The sequence below is a fragment of the Varroa destructor genome, unplaced genomic scaffold (genome assembly GCF_002443255.2).
Source record: "Varroa destructor unplaced genomic scaffold, Vdes_3.0 BEIS01000001.1, whole genome shotgun sequence".
Lineage (NCBI taxonomy): Eukaryota > Metazoa > Arthropoda > Arachnida > Mesostigmata > Varroidae > Varroa > Varroa destructor.
In genome coordinates this window covers 47,073,539-47,095,750 of record NW_019211454.1, presented here as the reverse complement: position 1 = coordinate 47,095,750, position 22,212 = coordinate 47,073,539, and the positions used below count along the sequence as shown (strand labels likewise).

At 44.9% G+C, this 22,212-nt stretch overlaps 1 protein-coding gene across 3 annotated transcripts; it reads right to left on the bottom strand.

Moving 5' to 3' along the window:
• Positions 1 to 1,597: 1,597 nt before the first annotated feature.
• Positions 1,598 to 18,850, bottom strand: LOC111243314 (uncharacterized). Of its 3 annotated transcripts, none has more exons than XR_015318561.1 (4): positions 15,083 to 15,583; positions 13,646 to 13,752; positions 13,312 to 13,401; positions 1,598 to 2,487 (listed from the first exon to the last, which is right to left on the bottom strand). XR_015318561.1 is itself a non-coding variant. In XM_086976761.1 (4 exons), the coding sequence occupies exons 1-4, from the start codon at positions 18,547 to 18,549 to the stop codon at positions 2,425 to 2,427; spliced, it is 321 nt and encodes a 106-aa protein (XP_086832887.1). In that variant the 5' UTR covers positions 18,550 to 18,850; the 3' UTR covers positions 1,598 to 2,424. The 3 variants fall into 3 exon arrangements, 1 of the variants encoding a protein (XP_086832887.1); XM_086976761.1 differs by lacking the exon at positions 15,083 to 15,583 and adding an exon at positions 18,489 to 18,850; XR_002670421.2 differs by having other exon boundaries at positions 13,312 to 13,752.
• Positions 18,851 to 22,212: the final 3,362 nt, after the last annotated feature.

The following is a 22,212-nucleotide window of genomic DNA, read 5'->3' as shown; positions in this document are numbered from 1 at the left end:
TGTAGGTAAAATGACGTTGGTCCTAGATGGGCCCGTTAAAACGTGCACCCCATTTGTGGTTTGCTTTTTGCCGTAACGGTAACGTCGATAGCAACCCGCGGTGAGGTAAGCAGGAGACGGCTGCAGCTTCCGCTGATGGGCCCAGGGCCCTTCCCGGAGTCCAGCAGTGCTGGCGGCAGCGCGACCAAGTAATAGTATTGCCATGCTGTGACTATCATCGATAAGGAATATAAACCTTGGGTGAGGGTGAAATAGCTATGAGCAGCCTGGTCGGTTACTTACGTCGTCAAAGCTTCGCCGTTTGGTCGGCTCGCACCGTTGGATTCGCCCGTGTAATCTCGACTCTGCTCATAGTCCCTGGCCCCTCGAATCGGATAAGACTGGCGTCATTGTCGTCTTGTTCTTCTTCGTCTCGTTTGCTTCCAGCACGGAGGCAAAGAACGAAAAGTGTATGTTGCCCAGGTGACGGGGCAGAAGACGAGCATAGACTGAGATCGGGGTGAGTGAGACAAAGAAGCTAGAAAGGGCAGTACGCTGGCTGACTGAAGCGGCCATTAAAGACCTACTGCCTGGGAGGGCAACTAAATGAGTCAGAGGTGTATCAATAGCTGCGGAAAAGACCTCGCCTGGTTAGATCCGATTATGGAACTTCTGTAAAGTGGCTTTTTGGTGGCACGGTGATATTCCTCTTGCAATCCTCAGTGTAGAAATGTACTGCGTTCGGTAGCTCGAGAAACGCAGTTCCTTCACGATGCGTGTAAGCCGCAGTTTAAGACAATTCCTATAATGCTAATGTAAACAGCAGCTTTGTTGCTGCCATCGGAGATTATTTTCGATCGAATACAAATCAACATTAGATGGACTGATATTCAATCTCTTGCGACGATTCATTAGATTGTAATGAGTAAAAGCAGTATTAATCAGTACCTAACAATAACATTGGCGGGAAGTAGGTTTGCGTTGTAGCACGAAAAAGATCAGCATTTTGGACACGTTCGAAAAATGACTCTTAGCGGTTCTGGTGCAGGCCTAGCTATAAGATATGTATCGTGTAGAAACGAGGCCTAAAGCAAATTTTTTATTCTGATATTTGATTTCCTTACAAAGTGCCCTGATGGGGACTTTGACCTTAAAGCATAGTCCATATTAGATGGTTGGTATAGTAATGTTTAGCCGTCCGTTGAAAGTACCTTGCTAAATTTACACCGAGTTTATAGTGTGGTGAAAGACCATCTTTTGTATAATGAAAATCCCGAAATTCTGCTTCAGTTTGGCATACTTTACAATACCTTAGTATGCATTTATAACTAGGGGGGTCTTACTTAGCACAAGCCTCTCAGAAGTCCTTTGATGTAATCTTTCTTCCTTGTACCGCAATAAGCTTGAGTATATCATTCTATAATCATAGCAACCGGCAAATGTCAGCAATCAAGCGATTGTCTCGCGGTTCAAAAGGCAACACCCAAACTAGCTTGCATTACTAGGCACAACTCTATTCAGTTTTGTTTGTTTTAAACGAAAAAATAACTTTCTTTACAATAGAACCTCATATATGTGTATATATATAGAGAGAGAAAGAGAATACAGATCTGAACAGTTATATAGATAGAGAAGCCTAGTAGCGGCCTGTGAATCGATCAATTTCAGTCCCCTATAAATATATCGCGAATTTGGTGCAAAGCTTTATTTCAAGGAAATAGAAGCTGATTCAATCGACACTTAAACACAATGTTACCTTCAGGTTTGATCATTAAAGAAAGCATTTTCAACTATCGGAAACGTCTCGAAATATCTCTTAGGGAAATAAGCACAGAATCGGGCTTTCATGCTTGCGACAAAGCAGATGTAACCAGTTGATCAGCGCGTCGACCGAAAGATCCAGTGAGAGGCCAAGCTTTGGTCATCTGCTCTGGACTTTTCTCTATCGGGCGCGCAGCTGCGATCAATATGACGGCTTCAAATCGAACTCTCTCTAAGACAACATTCGTAAAGTCCAAGATTGTGAGGGAAAAAAAATTCAGGACTGGAGAAGCGGCAGAAATTCGGGGCAAAACTAATGATTCCCCAGAACGAATGCGATGAAGCACAGGAAGTTTGAAATAGACCAGTATGCGCTATTTGTCGACTGAAACCCCGACAACCCTTTAAGCCATTCTGCTTCCTTATAAATCCATGCTTCCTAAAAGATTCGTTCTGTAAGCTGAGACAAATGGAAAGACCTTTTCCACCAACAAGCTTAAGTTGACTCAGAACGGTTCGAACGGATTACCGGCACGTTTTCAGGAGATTGATTTCTACGTCTTCTTTCGTACTACCCTAATACCGTCTCCTCTATATTCCAGCAACAATGACGAAGCCCTTACCTGACCTGGATGCTACATGTAGGTCCCTTTTATTTTTTCCCGCGTTGTACTGCACCGTAACTCAAATTGTGTTTCGAATACATCTCAGTGGTAGTCGGCCTGTCCTTAGTGCCGCTAGAATTGACTGTAGATAAACAGAAAGGTTATTTGCAGGACTGCACAACGGGCGAATAAGCGGTTGGGACACGGGGTAGTGGGAACATAGTTAGCCAAGCCATAGATAAATAGGTGATGGTGCTTAAAACACGAAACGACTAGGTATCTTTTCGCTCCCCCATTTATTAGCAAATATATAGCCGATAACAAGAGCTAGTACACGCTAGGAAGCATTGCGCCACTTATAGTGAGACCTCGGACGAGCCTTTACGAGTATCCCTATTGCTCATTGCGGAGTTTAGCTCAGCCCGAAGTAGCTGACACATCTCATCAAAGTTAAAGCTTCGAAAATACAGGAAGTCTAATGTGTTAAAATCATTTGTGCGCACAACTTAACAGCAAGTTCTTTCTTACTGCTTAGAACAAAAAGCTGTTTGATTATCAGGTATTCATGTTTAATAAGTACGTTTTGACAATGAAAAAATTATCCAAAAAGTATACAAGTTTCACAGGAGTCGTGTCAATAACAAGTGAATTGCTTAGGGTTTAGTATTCTGTTTATCTGCACAATTGATACCCTGGCTTGATGCTGCTTTCATTGTGATCTCGATTTAGTAAACGGAGCAATCTCATAGTTGGTAACTGATGTAAGGTACCGTGTATTATTTATTATATATCACAAATAGAATGTAATGAAATATTCTTTTGTCCAACGATTTATTGTCCCTTCGTTTAGACCTCATGTTAGCAATGACAAAATAAAAATGAAAAATGTCATGACCATATATGACCCATATAATAGCAACTGTCCGGGAAACTCGAATGCTACTAGAAATTTACCACACACTTCCTCTTAGGTATATTTAGTCTGCAGACCGCTCACATAAGTTACCCTTAACAGCACCTAATAGCAGCTAGGTATTTATTTATAATTTGTTCATTATTGGCTACTTTTGTACTGCTACTTCTGGCCACTGTTTCGATGATCCAGGGTACACATTACTGATTCACGTCTCCGTGGTCCTAAAAGGTTATATTATGCGCCCATCGGCCGCTTGGCTTCACCGTCTGGCCGTCACCTACTTTGGTTTGCCGTTCGTTTCTGTTACCAGGTGTCTGCTTCTGGCACTGAATACGTACACCTTTGATCAGAGCAAGTTTGTAACTTTCTCTCTCACAGGGTGTATGTCGGACTACCGCCACCGCTGCTACGCCACGCTTATCCCTAACCGTACCCCGGCAAAACGCTCTGGGAAGAAACCAGCACTGGTCGGTTAGTTCGTCGCTTCGTAGGTCGGCAGGTGGGTAAGAAGGCTACTTCTCCAGTTTGTGGTGGTTGTACTATCGTCAAAGAAACGGAAGCGATCGGTGTCCGTCTTTTTGACATGGCACCGGTTGCACTTTCTCGACTCCTTCCCTCTGTTTCGTCGTTTCCATAAGCTTGTCCCGACCTGCCACGTCACAGCATCTGCCGTTATGCCTCCATCTGCCGATTTACCTAGAGATTTTGCTGGCATCCTATAAGCAAAGCTTGCTGAACGACGAAGCACTGCCATGGTGGTTCGTAGTCGAAATAGCTTAGCTACTTTGTTAGAACGAGCGAAAACGAGAGGCTACTTTTACTGCCAGTACGGTAAGCAGCGCCACCTGGTGAAAACAGGTAGCAAAAAAACCCAAAAGGCTACAACTATCCGCAGCCCCTCTTATTCTTATTCTCACAATCTCTCTCAATTCTTCACGTCAGGCAAGCTGAGGCAGACCTCAAGCAGCCCAGCATCAACAACAGCGGCAGCAGTCGAAGTTTACCTGTGGAAAATGTCTTGTCTGCTTTTATTTCGTGGAACGACCGCATTCACCGGTGCCTGCCTAGCGAGCGACGGAAACTTCGCTTGAGTCGAGCTCCGTACTGCTGTAGCAGGCTTGCTTATCACCTCTTCTATCTCGGCTGTTTAAGCCCCAGAGGAACCTCTCAAATTTGCTTTGTGCATATCTGTAAATCAGTCCTCACGACGCTATTATAGTACATTGCAACGTGAGGAGAAATAACTGGTTTCTTTCATGGAGTTAACCAGTGGAGTAACAATGGCAGCAGCAGTAGCAGGTTCTAATAGGGACGGCCCGCCGCAAAACAGAACCAGAGGACCAGGTCGTGCAAGACTGTCGAGCACACTATTTTTATATTAACAGCATTACTAGTCCGTCCGGCTGTGGCTATATTTCTGCTCCCCTCTCCACTGCTCAAAGCCTACAAAACATGGCAGCGCCTTTTTTTATTCGTCCCCCAGAACCCCATCGGTGCCATTAGGGTCTTTCTCTTTTTCACAGTACCGCCACTTTTGACTCCTGGCAGCTGCTTGACCACAGCCATCGAAGCTAAATAATAAGTGATCGCTATTTGTTGTCATGGGTTTGCATTGGAAAAGAAGACGACCACTGAGCAGTGCACCGCATGTTCTTGCTACTCCTGTTGTCAGCGGTATTGTCTTGTCATTGAAATGGTCCATATCTTTCTGGTGATTTCGTCCTACACTCCGACGATGGTGGGGACAAAATGGGGCGAGAAGCAAGTAGACGGCTGAGGCCTCAAATAGCCTTGTCTCCGCCAGAAGCGTTCGAAGCTAGACTTGTGCCAAAGCCTGTTTGTAAGACTTGAGAGAGAGTCTTTGTAAGCATGTTTGTGCGAGCCTTAGAAATTCAAGTGCAGGTGGCCTTTAGTTTCTATACGAGGTATGTAAGCACCACATTACTTAATCGGTGGATATGATAACCGCATTTTATTTGGTGTTGGGAAAAAGCCAATGTTCGAAAGCTTGTCACAGTGTCCTTATTTTGTGCAGTGTGTTCTCCTCCTTCTTACCGTTTCCGGCTGGAAGAGAGTGGGCGGCGATAGAGGCGACCGCGTGGGAAAGCGGACTTCTAGAGAGGATTTTGTTTAAGGCGTCAAGAATTTGTGTGGCAGGAAAACGAGCTTCACTGCGGGCGGAGAACTAGCTAGGGCAATGTCCCATACGATCTTTCATTCTAGTAGACCTGTTTCTTATATGAGAAGCAATGAAAGGTCTGCGCAAGCGGAAAAGCTGAAGACGGGGCATCTACAGGAGGCTGGACAGCAGACGATACGCACAAGAATTTCTCAGATCTCCCGAGCTCCGACTAGGAGGTAATGCAACCAATAAATGACAGTATCGGCTTCGATTGCTGACGCTTTCGCCAGTTCTTAGTCAGTTTTAGCCATCCTGTCCCCCCACGCCTCTAACACTGGACTGGAACAAACACAGCTAACACAAAAAAAAAATAGAAGCAGTGAAATTCCGATGAGAAAGACGACTGACCGAGTCGATAGACTTCAAATAAACAACCGGCATCTTCACCTATTTAGGCAATTATTTAATTTGTCATTCACTGATAGATTGTGCTTGAGCTATTCTAGATAAAAGTAACGCCGAAATCCTCATACAGTCTGCTTTGCCCCTATTCGCAAAACGCACGAGTCGCTCATTCGTTAACACTGGATCGAGTAGAGCCTGTCTGCCTAAAACGAGTTGCGGGCCTCAACCGTATCACAAGGAAACGGGTTGTCTAGATGTAGGCAGATGCACTGCTTTTTGTATAGGATCTAAGGAAACAGCACGGGCTACTGAAAACCTAACACTACAAAAGGTACATGAAGTCGTATGAACGCAAAGTGACTTGTATCGACTCACAGTTTTTTTTCTGCAACGAATAAATCGTAATGAGTGACGAGACCAAACTGCCACATAGTCACTGAATATGCAACACACGGATTTCGCTATATGTTTTGCAAAACAGAAGGTGACAACGGCCCAGTTGATATCTGTATCTGCAGCCCATTATATCATGCAACTAGTTGCCATTTTCTCTAACTCGACCAGTGACAACTTCGAAAACCTTGGCGTGCTTAGACCAAGCATGATCTTACATATTTATGTTTGTAACTATAGGATTGATTTAATTTCGAATAAATTCATCATCATTATTACGACGATCACATTCATTCTACAGAAGCCTGTAGAAAGGCGGTCACTGGACCAGTACTAGGGCAACGGCAGGTGTCGGTGATACCGCGTTCCATTGCTCTCCATTAATTTAACTGGATAGGGTCCGAACGAACACATTCACGACGGTACGCGCTCACTCAGAAAGAGCCAAGTGCTCTTATATCGTCAATATTTACATGAATTAAGCGGTCAACTCTAAAAGAACTCAACATCAAACACCGAGCCCTTACGTTTCACTTGAATTGTCCTAGTCGTCCTGCCGACGCTGTCTCTTGTTGCTAAAATATGGTGACTGTGCATGCATCTCGTCATCGCCAATATCATCAGTATCAATGAGCGTCGATATAAGTGTGTCAGGATCTAAGTAAGGTTTTATAGTAATTGTGTACATACACCAATGTCGATCAGGGGTAATACCGGTGTTATATTTTGCACTGCAGTATAACACTGCGCCCTAGCGGTCTGCCGCAGCAGGCTCGTCTATTGTATGGTTCTGTAAAAGCAAGTCAGCTACGTCTTTGACTCACTGTGTTGTACGTCTTTGTGTGTATGTAGTTTTTTTTCGAAAAAAAAAAACGATCCTAAACGATAGGTGAAGACCATCAACGCTGAGCGAAGACGGCTGGTAACACTTGAATCTCAATAAAGAGATTTTTTTCTTCTTGCTGCTGGTGCCATTATACTCCACTAAGGGTGGTACACAGATCAACACCAGTGGCATCGTGCAGCAGCTGCGTTTTTGCCTTCTGAGATGCTGTAAGTACCCATTGTTCATTGTATGGACGACTAACGAACAAGCCAGTTCGTCAGCCGAAATGAATTTGGAAATAGGAAAGGAGCGGTGCGAAAGGATCGCATATGGAAATAAGTGTGGAAGGCCGCTTGCGATGAGGCGTTTATTTCGACAGCTTTGAGCAGGGGGTGCTTATAGCATTGCTTGAAACAAAGTGGAAAGCGTTTGAATGAGAAAGCGAACAAACGGTATTGATAATGCACATGAGACCTTAACCAAAATTGAAGGAACGTTGAAAGCGACGTGGGGTCAACGCTAACGGAATGGTTAAATAAATATAAAAGATTTAATCTCGAAGAGGAAGGTGGCGGAGGAGGGAAACTGTCCATTACTTCTATGTTTCACTACCGTTTCGAGGACTCTCGAATAATTCGGAGTGGCAATCGTCACCTAGTCTGTAGTTAAGAGTCGATGTCTTCGCTGAATGATGTAGGTAGATTTACGGTTACGTCAGTCAATAAACAATGAATTCTAGTATATATACATATCCATGAGCGATAATAGTACGTGTTGAAAAAACGAGGAGGTAAAAAGGACTATAAAGACCAGTAGGGCGATCCAGCGTAAAACAAGCAGATGTTTCTTTACGTTGCCATAATCCGACTAGTCTCATTTTTCTGTCGATTCCAGCTTAGCGACAATGCTGAATAACGCTATACTAATAGTACTACTAATAGAAAGAAACTGCTGCCGGCCTGCATCGTTTTATGCTCTCTGCAGAAGGTCGAAACAGGCCCGATTTATTGCCTTACTGTGGACTTTCCACCTCCTAGCTTCCGTGGATAGGGGCTGCCCAAACGAGCGAATTTATTGATCCGATCGCGTCTCCAGTGTTCAGTGTGCGAGCCTCCTCAGAAGCGATCGTATGCCATTGCGACAGTCTTATACAGGAACGAATGTGTTGAAGTGTGCTGGTTCTATCTACGAGTGGCCAATATTTATTTAAGTACCCCTGTTCTTATTTTGAACACGTGACCTTTACAAACTGAACGGAACGATGCAAATATGTAGCTAGAAATTTGCGTACACACTTAGACTTGTCTATTTATTCATTTAGTCGTAAACCATGTAGCGACACAAAGCAAAATCGAGAAATGACCAAATAATGAAAAGCTCAGGGTTATGGGGATCGCGTGAATATGAACCACTGAAAGCTTCGACAAGACGTCTCAGTAATATTTGGGGCATATTCGTCAGGGCATGTAAGCTATACGTTCCTCCAACAAAACAGGTAAAAGTACACTTCCTATAGTCCGAAATTGTCCGTCCTAACATCTCCATACGATGTTCGTTGTCCATTGTGCAATGATAACTATGTGTCTACTGGCCTTCGTTAAACTAGGCCCGTCTGTAGTGTAACAGGCGGTAGAAAGCGTTCGCCAAGGGATATCACACGATAATACGGATGACTGTGGAACAATTATTGACAATCCGTACGAAATGCAGTGTGTTGTTTTTATGATTCGCATATATATACCTATAAGGGCTTCGTGTCGTGGCACAGTAGGTGTACATTACCAGTGACGACGATTTTTACAGAGAATTGTTCCTTTACTCGATCTAAGGATAGTCAGAATGAACATATGATCAATCAGTCGTTGGTCCCCTATTTTACTTAACAGTAGTTGCGACGACAGTGGCGACGCACGTCCCCGTACGTTTATCCAGCACCTTCTAGGATCGAGACCAACGGATACCCCGTTGTTGTCATATAGATTGTAATATAGGAACCAATAAGGCATATTCAAGGTGTAAACAACAACAACAAGCAAACGACAATCTACGTAGCGTGGCCTGATGATTCTGGAGGTTGTTTTGACGTTTGAGCTCGTGCCCGTGGTTATAAGAAGTATTCAGCATCAACATTTACATATCCATATATTGGCCGCGTGTCATTGAAGTCGTAGTTGTTGCGTATCACAGGAGTAATCTTAGAGGGCGGCCATAAACCGCGTCAGCACTAGCGTTGTTCTTTTTTAGCTCGTCTATGCTGCAAACTGTGACCGGCGGCGAACGTCCGCCTAACGTAGTATCGTGCGATGTTCGACTGATCCTCAGAGCCTATCATAGTACATGTAACGGAAATAGCCCAAAAAGCGAGTTTTGTTTGTTGTTAATTGCTCGGGCGGTATTCGCAATGTGAACTGGGTTTAGAATCTAATTTTCAACCCAATTTACACTTATAATATAAACAGCGTTTACGAAAGAACGATATTTGGTACAAAAATATCAATCATTTTCTGCGGACGCCAACCGCAGAAGCAGCCTTGTCTATGGTTGTGTTCTGTGCTCTCGGGCTAGAAGAATGGAGCTCATTTTTTTTCGTTGGTTTTGCCTGCTCTGAGCCAGTCGACGCACCAACACCGATTCTCGAATATGTCGCAAGGCTGTTGCAGATAGATCGTGAAGACACGACCGACGCGTGCAAGGGCCACTCGCGTATTCTGTGCAGTGCGGCCAGCTTCCGAGCCGAGAAAGCAGACCCACCTGCTTGAATCGAGCTACAGCATTCGACAACATTGCTTAGGTCTCCCAGCATCGGCGTTTTGCCTTTACAGCATCCGACACACACGTGTATAGGCAAAATACCTCAGCATTTCGTGACGACTGCGGCTGTGCCAGTCAACGGTTAGAACGACACTGCACGCCAATATCCACGTGTCCGGTAGCTTCTGACAAGCTATTAGCCAGCGTAGTTGTCTAGGACTGCTATTGTCCTGTCGCGTCGGACGACATGCATGCCCCCTGCCACCTTTGGTGCTCGCGGTCGCTAAGTCGTACTACAGAGTAACCCTCTATCCCTTAGCGAGTATAAATTACTGAGATTTTACGATATATTATCGTTGTTTTGCTTACGATTCTATGCAGTTTTCGGTACTTTACACTATAGTTAATTTAGAGTAGAAATTGTGCCACAATTCGAATGCCGAGAGATGTTGCTGCAATTTTGTTCACGCATTTGATCGCATCTAGGTGGACTTAAGCGTAGCAAAACACGTCTTTAACAAAGCATGGAGTACATTCGATTATATTACGGGATTGATCATTTAGGTCTAAATAAGATGCCAACGTATTTTGCTTGCCGTGCACTATTCTATTTTGCATATATAATAGGAACAATCACAGAAATAACATTTATATATATTTCTCATCCTTCACATCTCTATACTCCTCATATTTAGCTCGGTGCACGCCTGCCAAGGTCGCGCACAGCAAAAGTTAAATTCTAGCTGCAAGTAAGTTTGACGGGCTTCATCGCGTACTCAATAGTGTTATATACGCAGCAAGCGCACACTCGACCCGGCCGTGTTCAACTAGTTTATCGGCTATTGAAGTTTAGCCAGCTGGGTGTCGTCCATTCGTTCGATAGCATTGATAACTTCGGTTCTAGTAGCATATCAACATTGTACCTTGACATAGCAATGGTGACTGCAATGCTGGTAGCGGGCCGGTAGGCAACGACTCAGTGATGGCTCACTAGTTCTTCCATACAGCCACCTCAACGAGCCGAGGACACAGACAGCCTAACCGACCGAATGGTATAGACTGTCGAGTCCGCAGCGGCAGTTAATGACGGACGAAAAGATCATTGCGGCTGCTATCTCCACACGGCGGCAGCAGCAGCTTACAGCCAAAAATTCAAGCAGAGAGTCAAACAGCCTACGTCTATTGCGTTCGCGGTGCATAGTGGTGGTGGTAGTGTCCTGAAGCCATGGCTGAAGGCAAAGGGCCGATCGCGAGGGTTTACTGGTAGGCAACGCCGAAGGGATGGGGAAGAACTCGGTGTGGTCTGATCCACTAGCAGACTCAGAGCAGCGGTACCAGCAGTCCAACAGACAGTCAGCAACGTACGTGCGCCAATATGGTGATCAATAATGTTCTAAAAATAATATTTGCGCCGACCTTGAACGACGGATAGGCAGGCCAACGCTTGATAATGGTTCACGCAGCAATGAAAGCGGTGGTCGCACTACATCGACAGATATAAGCTCTTCGTTAATTGGATTTGCTTGGCACGTGGATTGTCTAGTCGTTCCAGCTCGTGCGTCATCGCTCGTGCTGCTGTCACCGACACTCGAAAACTGAGCAGGCAGAATGACTTAGTAAACCTCAGCCTTTTTCAAATTAAAGACCCGAGACCCCACGCTATCAGGCCTCACCTAAGGCCTCCTGAGTGCCGATTTCGTCAAGGAACAGCCGAATATTATTGACAGAGCCGCTGTCGTCATCGTTACCACCAGTCAAGTGATATCGATGCCGTAAATACATACGCAACAGTTTAAGCTTACACTCTGTATGGCGTAGCGGAGATAGTGACGATAGCGATACGATGTCTACAACTGTCAAACATCGAAGAACACGCTGGCAGTACATCGGCTCAGGCTGGCCAAACTATCTCACTACCTACAATAACTTAGGCATAGAATTTCGTAAATGAATATGTTATTGCGGATACGCGGCTTCCCCCGCAAGCGGTGCGAGTTACTCGAGGGTTGGCTTGAAACGCGCGTGGCCTTTGCAGCTGTTATTGGTTGAATGTAACTCATGGTTCCTCCCTTTTTTCTGCTAAACAGTGGCCAACATTGCTGTCGACTTCTGCTTTAGTTATTTATAGATTCGAGTCGAATCGAATAAACCGTATGGCATAACAAACTAAAATTATACGTGTTACCATGAGGCAAGAACAATTCCAATATCGGTGCTAGTTCTCTAACTAGCAGATAGTAGAACAATTATCACAGCTAAGAAAATACGTGAATTCATTATAAGCTGTATCGAAATGATGGTGTGTGTGAATAAAAAATGAATTAAGAAAAAAACGTTTACTTTGTAATTTGTCCTTTCCTGCCAAGATTAAAAATTTATAGGTGTCGTTTGTTCCAGTTCGTATGCACGCATAGCTTTTTATGTATCTCTATGTGGCCAATATAATACGACAGGAATACTAGCCAACAAGCTATAGTGGCAACCTGTCTTGATGTCAGCTTCATTCTTACCGAGTACGTCCTTTTTGGCCAAGAGACTGAGTAGTTAGCGACCCTTTGGACCAAAGACCAATATCATATAACTGCATTTAGTTCAACACTACTGCAAGGGGCGTCTTGTTCAATGGCAATGGTGTATTTTGGTGCTCGATTATCTTCGAACTTGCATATACAACCCTGCGCTAACTAGCTCGACTGACTCAAAAAGGTGTCGGCTAACAGAAAATCCATCGGAACAAGACAGGATAAAGACTGAAAGATCTCCAGAACAAACATCGCTTCCTCGTTCAAGTCGGTGTTTTGACTCAAAACGCTTGATAGGTTCCTTGTTGATGTACTCTCCATTGTGTATAGATTGTCAGGCACAAACGGCCAACAAAACTCGTACGCGTGTCTAACCTAATGAATCTACGTATAAGCTACGGCTAATAACGGCCTATGCTGACGGAAGGAGCGATTTGTAAATGCCAGCAAATGAAAGATCCAGACGTTCCGAATACTATACATTGTTTCGTTGTATACAGTGTCTAACGAACAAGGCAACGGCCTTCGAGCTTACTGGAGAAAAATCAACTGGACGTAGATGTTGTCTTGGAAAAAAGAAAAAGGAGGGACCACCTTGATCAGGACAACTCCGAGCGCCGAAAAAAATATTATTTCATAAGTCTAAATGCATTAAGCGAGTCATTACATATTGGCTTTCCCGGACGTATTTAGTAGTGAAGCTACCTGGCATCAACAGAGGAAATATGGTAGATATTTACGTTTGGGTATTTACTAACATTAACTCAAATCAATGTTCAACAGGTAGTGTTTTTTGAAGACAAATTTATTGAAAGTTAGTGAAAAGACCGGAAGTAAGTGTTTGAAATAACTAATGCAACCGCATGAAACAAGAATGGAGAATAACTGTAAATGGAAAATAATTCCCAACTCTTACAAATATATATAAAGTAACTTCAAATAATCAGATCCATATAGACGCTCAGGCTGATGCCAGATTATATATTCTGTTAAACACGTTTTACAAACAACCTCTCAATGTCATATTATACCTTTGATTTCGTAGAGTGCATCCGGAAGCACCATGTCCAATGGCATCTCGAATGCAAAGACTGTGGAGGATGTGATCTCAGGCGCTTGACCTTAAAACAATTTGTTTTAGTCGGATAAGTTTTTCAACAAATCGTGGCATAAACAATGCTCTCTTTCTGTTAACTCTATATAGGATCCTTTGAAGCACATGTTTCAAAGAAATTACATTGGTAGTGCCGACTAAATTTAAACAGACTAATTCTCACGCTCGCAGTGGATACTAGGGACGTATGTTATGAAAGGGAGACAGTTAATGCTTCCAGATATCTCGAAAAGCCTTCTAGACGTAGTTACTTGACAACACCGCACGGCTTCATCGCCATTTAGCCTAGATCGTGCGAAAACTCCGGCTTCCACATTCTCTAGATTTTGAGTCCTCGTAAATTGGAGTGCTTCCCCGCCTTAAAGAGAGCGAAACGTTGATGTGAGGTAGCACGTCCAATCATTGATTCTATCAAACCAGTAAACAATAATAAAATTACATATGATAACGCAGTTCACATGTATATAGTTGTTGAAAAGCGTTGACGTCCATCTGTGCAATCGTCAAAAGATCTGATCTTATATAGTTCAGAAGTTATTATTCAAGCTTTTAGACCCGCTAAATAGCTCCAAACAGTCTAACATAATCATGCTACAAATTACTCTGTATCTTCAATGGAGCATAGTACCAAACCGTGCAAGAAGTATAGGCTTTTCTTTAATGGAAAAAGTGTGAACTCGGAAGTTAATTACTCAGACAACAGTTGACACTAGAGGATTTTTTGTCTTGCTGCGGAACAGATAGAAAAGCCCTACATCCCCTATCAACAATATTAAACTTGCTAGAGGAGCATGATCTCTATCGAACTAAGTGCACCATCGAGAAGGACGTAGAGAGCTTCAAAAGGACGCGCTCTTTTGTTTCGTTTCTGAACAAGCGTTCTATTTAACATATACACACACACACACACACCCACGCAAAAAGACACATGCACGCAAGCATGCACGAGCATTTACACATGCACACCCACACACATACACGCACGCGCTATTTTGGATACGCAGTGGAAAGCGCTCGGACCCTTCGTGAAAGGGGTTGAACCGAGAAGCCAGCGGCGTGGTGAGCAGATTAACTTACAGAGCGCACCTCAAGTGAAATCATTAAGCAATAACACGAGTTGGCATACGACGACAAATAAAAGGAAACGTGTTTAAGTTGTTCTACCAGAGGGAACGAGAGCAGTGCTACTCTTAATTACACTTACTACAAGAAATCATTGCTTAGGGTAAAAATGGACAGCTTATGGATGGAAAAAACAGGATATGGAAAACCAGCACTGGCTAATGTGTATATATACGCATCTCCATACTTATAAAAAAGAACCAATTTTTGCCAAGTGAAAACTACTAACTACATAAATAGCCTGCAAGTTCCGATAGTAGTTTTTCAACATAATCAAAAATGTAACTTGATTACGTGAACACAGCCAGGCTGTTGTTGTACATCATCTACGCCTTGTTTAAAATCCTGGATTGGTCTAGGTTGTGAATTTACAAAGAAATTTCAGGTCGAAACGTATAAATAATTTGTCAGAGACGCAACAACACAACATAGAGAGATATAAGCCGAAGTGATCTTGATTTCCCCTCCGTTTTATGCCCGTCACACGTATATCGAATTCATATCACAACGACTTGTATCAATTCGGATTTACATAAGATAATATATAGGAAACTTCTCACTGTTACCTGATTCGACGCGTCTACACTCGACACAACCCCAAGAATGCCTCCCATGATCGAAAAGTTCTCCGTGAAAATCTCCTCATTAGCATACTTGAAGAGTAGGAAGAGAGGGAGGAGGAGGGGGAAAAGGAGAACATCCGCGTTGAAAACAGCAGGCCTGCTGCTAGCTTTGGTCCTAGCTGCTAGCCTAGGTGGTCAAACCATGATAAGGCTGATCAATGACTTTAAGAAGAGGCAAACGCTCGGCCACGATTTACCCTTGCCTTTAACAACAATGGCGACAGTAGTAAGAGCGTAAGCTGCTGGACAATTTTGCAGGCGAGAGAGAAACGCAGCGTAAAACTGAGTTCCAAGGCAGAGGTTAGCGATTACAGGGCAGAAGTCAACGCAATGGTAAAGAACAGCGTCGTTGTTGGTGATATTGAGCTTGAAAAGCCGCTGAGGAAAGCAGTGCACTGGGAACAAACCCGCGAGCAAAGCGGGGACAGCCAAAGAAGTGGGAATTCGGCCAACCCCGACCGATGAGTGCATCTAAGCCACATTTACGTTTGTCGAAGTTACTTCTACCGCGTTGCTTTGCTTACTCCAGACACTTCTGTCGTTTTGCTTGTTGTCTACATAGCAGTATTTCCTGGAGCTTTTACGTTGTCCTATTGTGGTCAAACGGCGACTGACTAGCAAAGAGCTGTTGCTGCCAACGTATGACTACCTTTCGCGGCCCTACACCGAAGGTTGTGCTACCTCTTCTAGTTAGCCAACCTGCATCGAAAAAGAACAAACGGCAGATGGCTAACCACCACAGGGGTGTTCTATGGTAGCAACAGCAGCAGCTTGGCGCTCTATGGTAAGCTTGCTTCCAGATTCTTATTGCCTCGATTAGGACAAAAAGGACAACCGAACATTGGCAGCTGTAATCCGAGTCTGCTCGGGTGAATGGTATCGCCAAGTCGCTGCGTGGCCGCATGACTGACTGGCTGGTTTGTTAAAGACCGAAAACGATGTCGTTCACAATTAATCCTAATAAATGAAATAGGCTTTCTCGATCAACGTTAAAGATAAGGAATACCGCTCGGGATAGAACAGCAGGACAGGATCTAACAACGGCAGCAGCAGCAATTGCGACGACAGCAGTTGCAATGCCGTTCCTACAACGACTGGAAGAGTGACAGCAACATCAATGGCAACCATAAACGGAGAGCTTCAACAGCAACAGGAGTAACCTCCATCGCCAGTGAATACTGTTCACTTTTTCTTGAGGCTTAAAGTCCTTCTTAGCGGGATCAGCCTAGCAGCCGAAGTTTGTCTACGTTACTTATGTAGTTGCGACGATAGTAATACGTTATTCTATAGTGTGGAGGCATATGTGAGTATGGGTGTGCATCACTACAGGGCATTTATGGTACGCTCTATCTGGTCGCTGCCATTGTGTCGTTGTTGCCTGTAGTTGTTTTCCGCTCGTCTGCCACCAGAGAAGCTCTAAGCAAACCAAGTATCGAACCAGCCAAACAACGAACTAGCTAGAATGGCTACTCTCACTACGACCGTGACCTTTTTTCTACTAGCTAGCATTCTTAAATGCAAGTGCGGACTATTAGGTGTTATGTCGCCAGGTCGAACGGCCGGATGGATGAACGACGAGTAACATCTCCCCCTTTAGGCTCTGCACTTCACTACTGTCACCACCTCTTCTGCCTGTTCCCTGTTTCTTCAGAAAGAGAAAATGCCCCTCAGCCGCCCTGTTCCTTCGCTAGACACAGCGGGAAACTAAGCAGCGGAGAGATAATCTCGGCAGTATAACAGAACCTTAGATGGCTATGAGGAGACGTTAGCAGGAAGCAGTTCCAGGACAAGTCGTCAACCTTCGCATGTTTGGGAAGTTGGACGTCTTGCCGACCGGCCCAATTATTGCTGTTCTGTGGTCTTGTCGTACCGGCTGCTACAGCCGTTATGCTTCTGCTGCTGAATACTCTGCTCCTGCTTTTCAGTCAAGGATCTCGTTCCCGCCATCCCATCCAAGTCGTGTTCAACTTCGTAGCAGCAGTAGCATCAGTCGGCCATTTTCCTGCTGCCACTGATGCTATTGCGTTATGGGCATACTCCATCTAACTGGCCATGCATATCGTCTCCGGTCACATATGATAACGCCCTCCTCATATCTCACACAGGGACGTTGTTAGCCATTTCCGCTGGTCTCGCTGACCCTGTCGCTCTCGATCCTGTCCACGGTCTGAGCAGGCCAAGCTGAGCGGACCGACAGATGAGTTAGACTGAAACATCAATCAGTATAGCAAAGTCATCGTCGCTGTTACCGATTCTCTGTAGCAGAAGGTTGTCGACATATGTGGCCGAGTGCTTGTGACTGCTAGAGCCGTTGCTACTAGCGAGGCAGGCCGCCACGTTGCTGTTGTTGCTGACAGAACGCGGAACGGCCGTCGCAGAATAGTTCGCTACCACGTTCTTGCTGGTTAGATGGCGTTCAGTCGTTGGCTTAGCAGGCGGCCATCTAAAGCCCGACCAGGCTGTGGACACTTTCTGCTAGTCCACTGGTGCTGCCGCTGCTGCCGTCATAGAATAGGCGGCGACAGTAGCAGTGGCGGAAATATTGGCAAGTGAAAAGAGTAGGGCGAACGTTAGGATTAAAGTAAGATCGGCTTATGCTTATGGGATTAATTTGCTACTACTATAGCAGCCGTTGTAACCGATGCTGATTAGCCGAAAAGTCCCTGAAGAGAAAGAAGAAGCCGATGCTGGTTTACTATGAGCAGTAACAGACGGTCATAGGCTGAAAGGGATAATGGGGCCAGAGCGATAACCCACAGGCTGTGGGTTGGCGGAGCTGCCTCTAGCGGCAGCAGCAGCTGACACAGTCCGCTCCGCCGATCACGCCATACAGCAAAAGTTCCTTCATCCGTTTAGAAAATTCACCGTAGGCAAGCCAGGTCAAGTCGCGCCACCATGTTTTAGCTAGCGCCGATTGAGCTTCTGTTTTGTAGCTTATGCTGTCGCTGCTGCAGTCATCTTTATTGTCGTACCCGATGCTAATATCGTTTTTGTTGTCGTCGTTAATAATGTCGAATCCTGTGAGTAACCGTTAACAGCAGGAAGCGAAGGGACAAGCGAGCAGTTCGCTGGCATACGTCTTCGCTATTTCTTATATACACATCAGTGGCGTCAAGCAGTAGCAGGATATGCTAGACTGTTCGCTACCGCTCGCTTCGTCGGTAACTCCGCCGTCGAAGCAGGCAATAGGAAAATGGAGTGATGCTGATGTGTATGTGCTTGTGCTTATGGGAGAGGAAAAAAGGAGAATAACGCACAAAGGGTTTTGCTAGACGACAAGCAAACTGCGAGAAAGGCGGGGCTCTAGGTAGGGCTACGTACAATCTAAGCTAGGTTTGGACCTACTAACCTCTTTCCTGGTGCCGCTGCTGCGGCCTAAGGGTTGAAAATACAATGGACTCGTTACTCATGCCGACAGGTTGCGTGAGGACCGACTCCACCTCTGGCTCTGCACCACGTCACTGCCGCTGAATCGTGCGTGTTGTCCCTGGGCGGGCGACTTGCCAATCACCCGAAATAGCGTCACTCCTAATAGTCGCCGGGAAAAAGAGACAGAAAAAGCAAGTTGACGAGACAAGGCTGCCTGGCTTCTGCCGGCCAACACAGCTGTTGTCTGTTTCTGCTGCTACTTCTGCCGTTAGTCCTGTAAACAGCCTACCAGCGAGTCTGACTAGGTAAGCAGTCTTACTAGGATAGGCACTAAGGAAGTCTGTTGTTTTTTTTGTTTGTGCGATGTGCCTATCCAGGACGCCGGCTAGGAAAGGGACTACAAATGACGGCCAACAGTAAGCAAGGCCACTGGTTCTGATGGCAGAAATTATGCTGAGATAACGAGGATTGGTGGAACGGCGAAATCCGTCCAAAACAGATGAGGAGAGCAGCAAAAGATGGTGGCACGTCGACAGCTGTTCGCGCATCGGCCTTCTCATCGCCAGTCCTACTCTTCGACTTCTATGATATCTTTGTAGAATGCAGGGAAAGCTAAACGATGGCCCTTGTCGTTACCGAACCAACCGTTAGCCGCGTTAGAGCGGAGTCAGAGGTGGCGTGGTGGTACAGCAAAGAAATCTTCATTGTTAATACTGCCACGCTGGGTTCTATTCGATTAGAGAGTGCGACATCCAATGATCCACATGAACAATGGAACAGCAGGCGAAGGACAGTGTCTGGTGGAAGCGGCTTGCGATTCCGAAAAAGGACAAGGGCCGTCTCGCCGCAAAGGGCAGTGCTAAGGTATTAATTATTCATTGACTGATGAGCAGGTCGTCCCACCTTTACGTAGTAGTGCGTCGGCGGGCAATGGGTTCCCACGAATCTACCGTCTTTTCTGTAGTAGTTGCGCGGGCAGGCTCCGATGCAATCCATATCGATAACAATGGTAACTGGCACGACAACAACAATAACTAGAGCAATAAAGAGCAAAGATGGGAAATTCAGGCACGTGTTCATCATCCCTTTTATGCCGCCAGTCATCAAACAACCAACAGTACTGTTCAGTAACCCGCTGATGAGCTGTGTTCAATTTGATCAGAGGTATGGCCGCCGTCGGCGATGACAACAAACTTCTACCACATACAAAAGTACTCGCTTTACCGCAACCTCAGACACTTCAACGGGATAAAAGTAGACCTGTTAGCTTGCCTGTAGAGTTCACCCTGTCCCCTAGTTTGGTGAATGTGAGCACATCGTACATTCACGGTGCTAAGTAAAGTAAGTGATGACGGTTACTCCGAAGGCAACCAGTCAGAGGGAGAGCCAACGAGAAGATGGCTAGGAAGCTGTTGGCGATGGTTAGTGACGCTGATGTCTATTGGGATTCAGGCTTTCCGTTAGCTCTCAGTAACGCTTGGTTGCTGGAATGGAGATCTTGAATGTGAATATCTAAGTGAAAGAAGAAGAAGTAAGAAAAAGAGAAAAATAATTTATTCTAGAAATACAGAAAACGAAAAAGGGACCATGAAGAGGAAAGATCAGCTTGACAAAGCGAGTTTGGGGTTGCTGTCAGGGGGCGTGCCAGTTGCGAGGGATCAAATGCTGCGAATGCCGTGACCTAACCTCGAGCTGCTGCAAGGCAACGACGTGAGGTACCACTCGAGAGTAGACAAGCTTCACAGGTGAATTTTCGGCGAACATCATCTAGAATTTGTATCTCTCCCCTTGATATCCACCATTGATTGTTATACTGAGGCGCAAGTAGAAAAGAGTAATATTCAAAAGGCGTACTGCGCGTTTGATTGCAGGACGACGTGATTATAGATTCGACTTCATGGCTACGTATAGCGATGTATACTTGAGGATAGAGGGTGCCTTCAGATCGTTGTTTGATTGGTTAGTTCGATCCAATAGGGAAATCGCACTCACATTGCCTAGAATAAGTGACACACCGCTTATATTCAAATAGCTAGTTTTCAACGGTAACTAGCATATCACGCATTTACAGGCCAATAGCCTTGTAGGAAGGTAAAAGGTATAAGGATAAAAAAGGACGTTTAAACTCAAACTTACATAACATGAGCTGGGGAATACAAATCAAATGAGAACGATGAAATCCAATGATTCCTAGCTTGGTGTGCCACTGGCCAGCTTCTGAAATTCGGCAAAATCTTCATTATTTAAGTTTTTTAAACAAAAAATAACTGCGGCAATGATTTTAGTGTAACCCTACTCTTTAGATAGACGAAACAGTAAAAATGAAAAAAATATGTAAGTGTAACTTACATATAGGTTCCAAGATTTTTGAAGTTGCTCGATAATCAGCAAAATGAAAATTTTTTATGTAGCTTAAGGTAAATAAATTTCTGAATAAAAGCAAAAGTATTCTGAATCGCGTAATTTTTTTCTTGTTACCTGTCCTACTTTCTTACCTATTTAAAACCTCTCGTCATTGACATTACAGTAACATAGGCCATTTCAAATATAACGAGCCGCAGGTATATTGATACATGAACATAATAATTAGCTTTGCTAAAGAGCTGAACGGTTACACACTCATACGATTTAATCATAGAATAGCGGTAATTTAACTTGCGACATCTCAGTATTACATTACTCAATTTATACTCAAGCCAGACATCGTTACCACGCCTTGCCTGTTGTTGAAATAGCTAGCAGCTATTGGGGCTTTTTGTAAAGAAGCGCTAGTTTGAGAACTTGTCGATTTTATCGGCTCATTGTCAGCTGCGCCATGGGGCCAATCTATTGGTCGGCTGGAATAGATGGTGACTAACGCCGCGGAGCAGAGGTGCATCATCGACCAAGCTGGGAGACCACATAGCCAAAATGGGTTACAACCGTTGAGACCGGGAACACTGTAAGATTAAGGACGAAGAGCGCTACCGTTTAGCGACGCGATACTGAGGAAAGCCCGTGCTGTTCCTGACACTATAGTCCCTGCTGTCTTTATCATTACTGTCGCTAAAGCTTGTCGTCCGACCTATCCTATTCCAGCGGACGACATTGCTGACTTCATACTAATGAGCGAACGCCATAACAGCCTGAATACGCAAAAGGGTAATGAACGCCGTACAGTTAGCTGCCTGCAGCATCTGTATCGTCGTCGAGAACCACTGGCATCGCTGTCACTGCTGCAGCCCTTGTTACGACTACTCTTACACTAACTATCAGTCCCGAATTCCATGCAGTCGCTGCCGTGTACAGGCAGAGGAGCTTGGCTCGACATTGTTTCAATACATACAAACGGATCGATCAAGCAATCTGGCAGATACCTTCAATCGTTAACATCAGCAAAACATTATCTGTCTGTCTCGCTGTAGCCTCGTATGCCTCGAGGGCCTCGTGAATCTGACTGGATTACCTGCTTCTAAGCTTTTGCCTTTGCTAGCCAGTAGTTCTAGCAGCTCGCTGTTCGCAAGCGCCGTATGTCAATGCGTGTGTTTGTGTTTACGATACAACGACACCTACGCCAAATCTTCCAAATTTACTTCTCCTTCTTATTGATCCACCACACTCTAAAAACGCGTCTACGAGTCCCTCAAACCGGTTTAGCCGCTGCCTACGTCATCTGTGCGATTCGAGACAACAGGCGTTAGACTGAAGCTACGCGACATACTGCT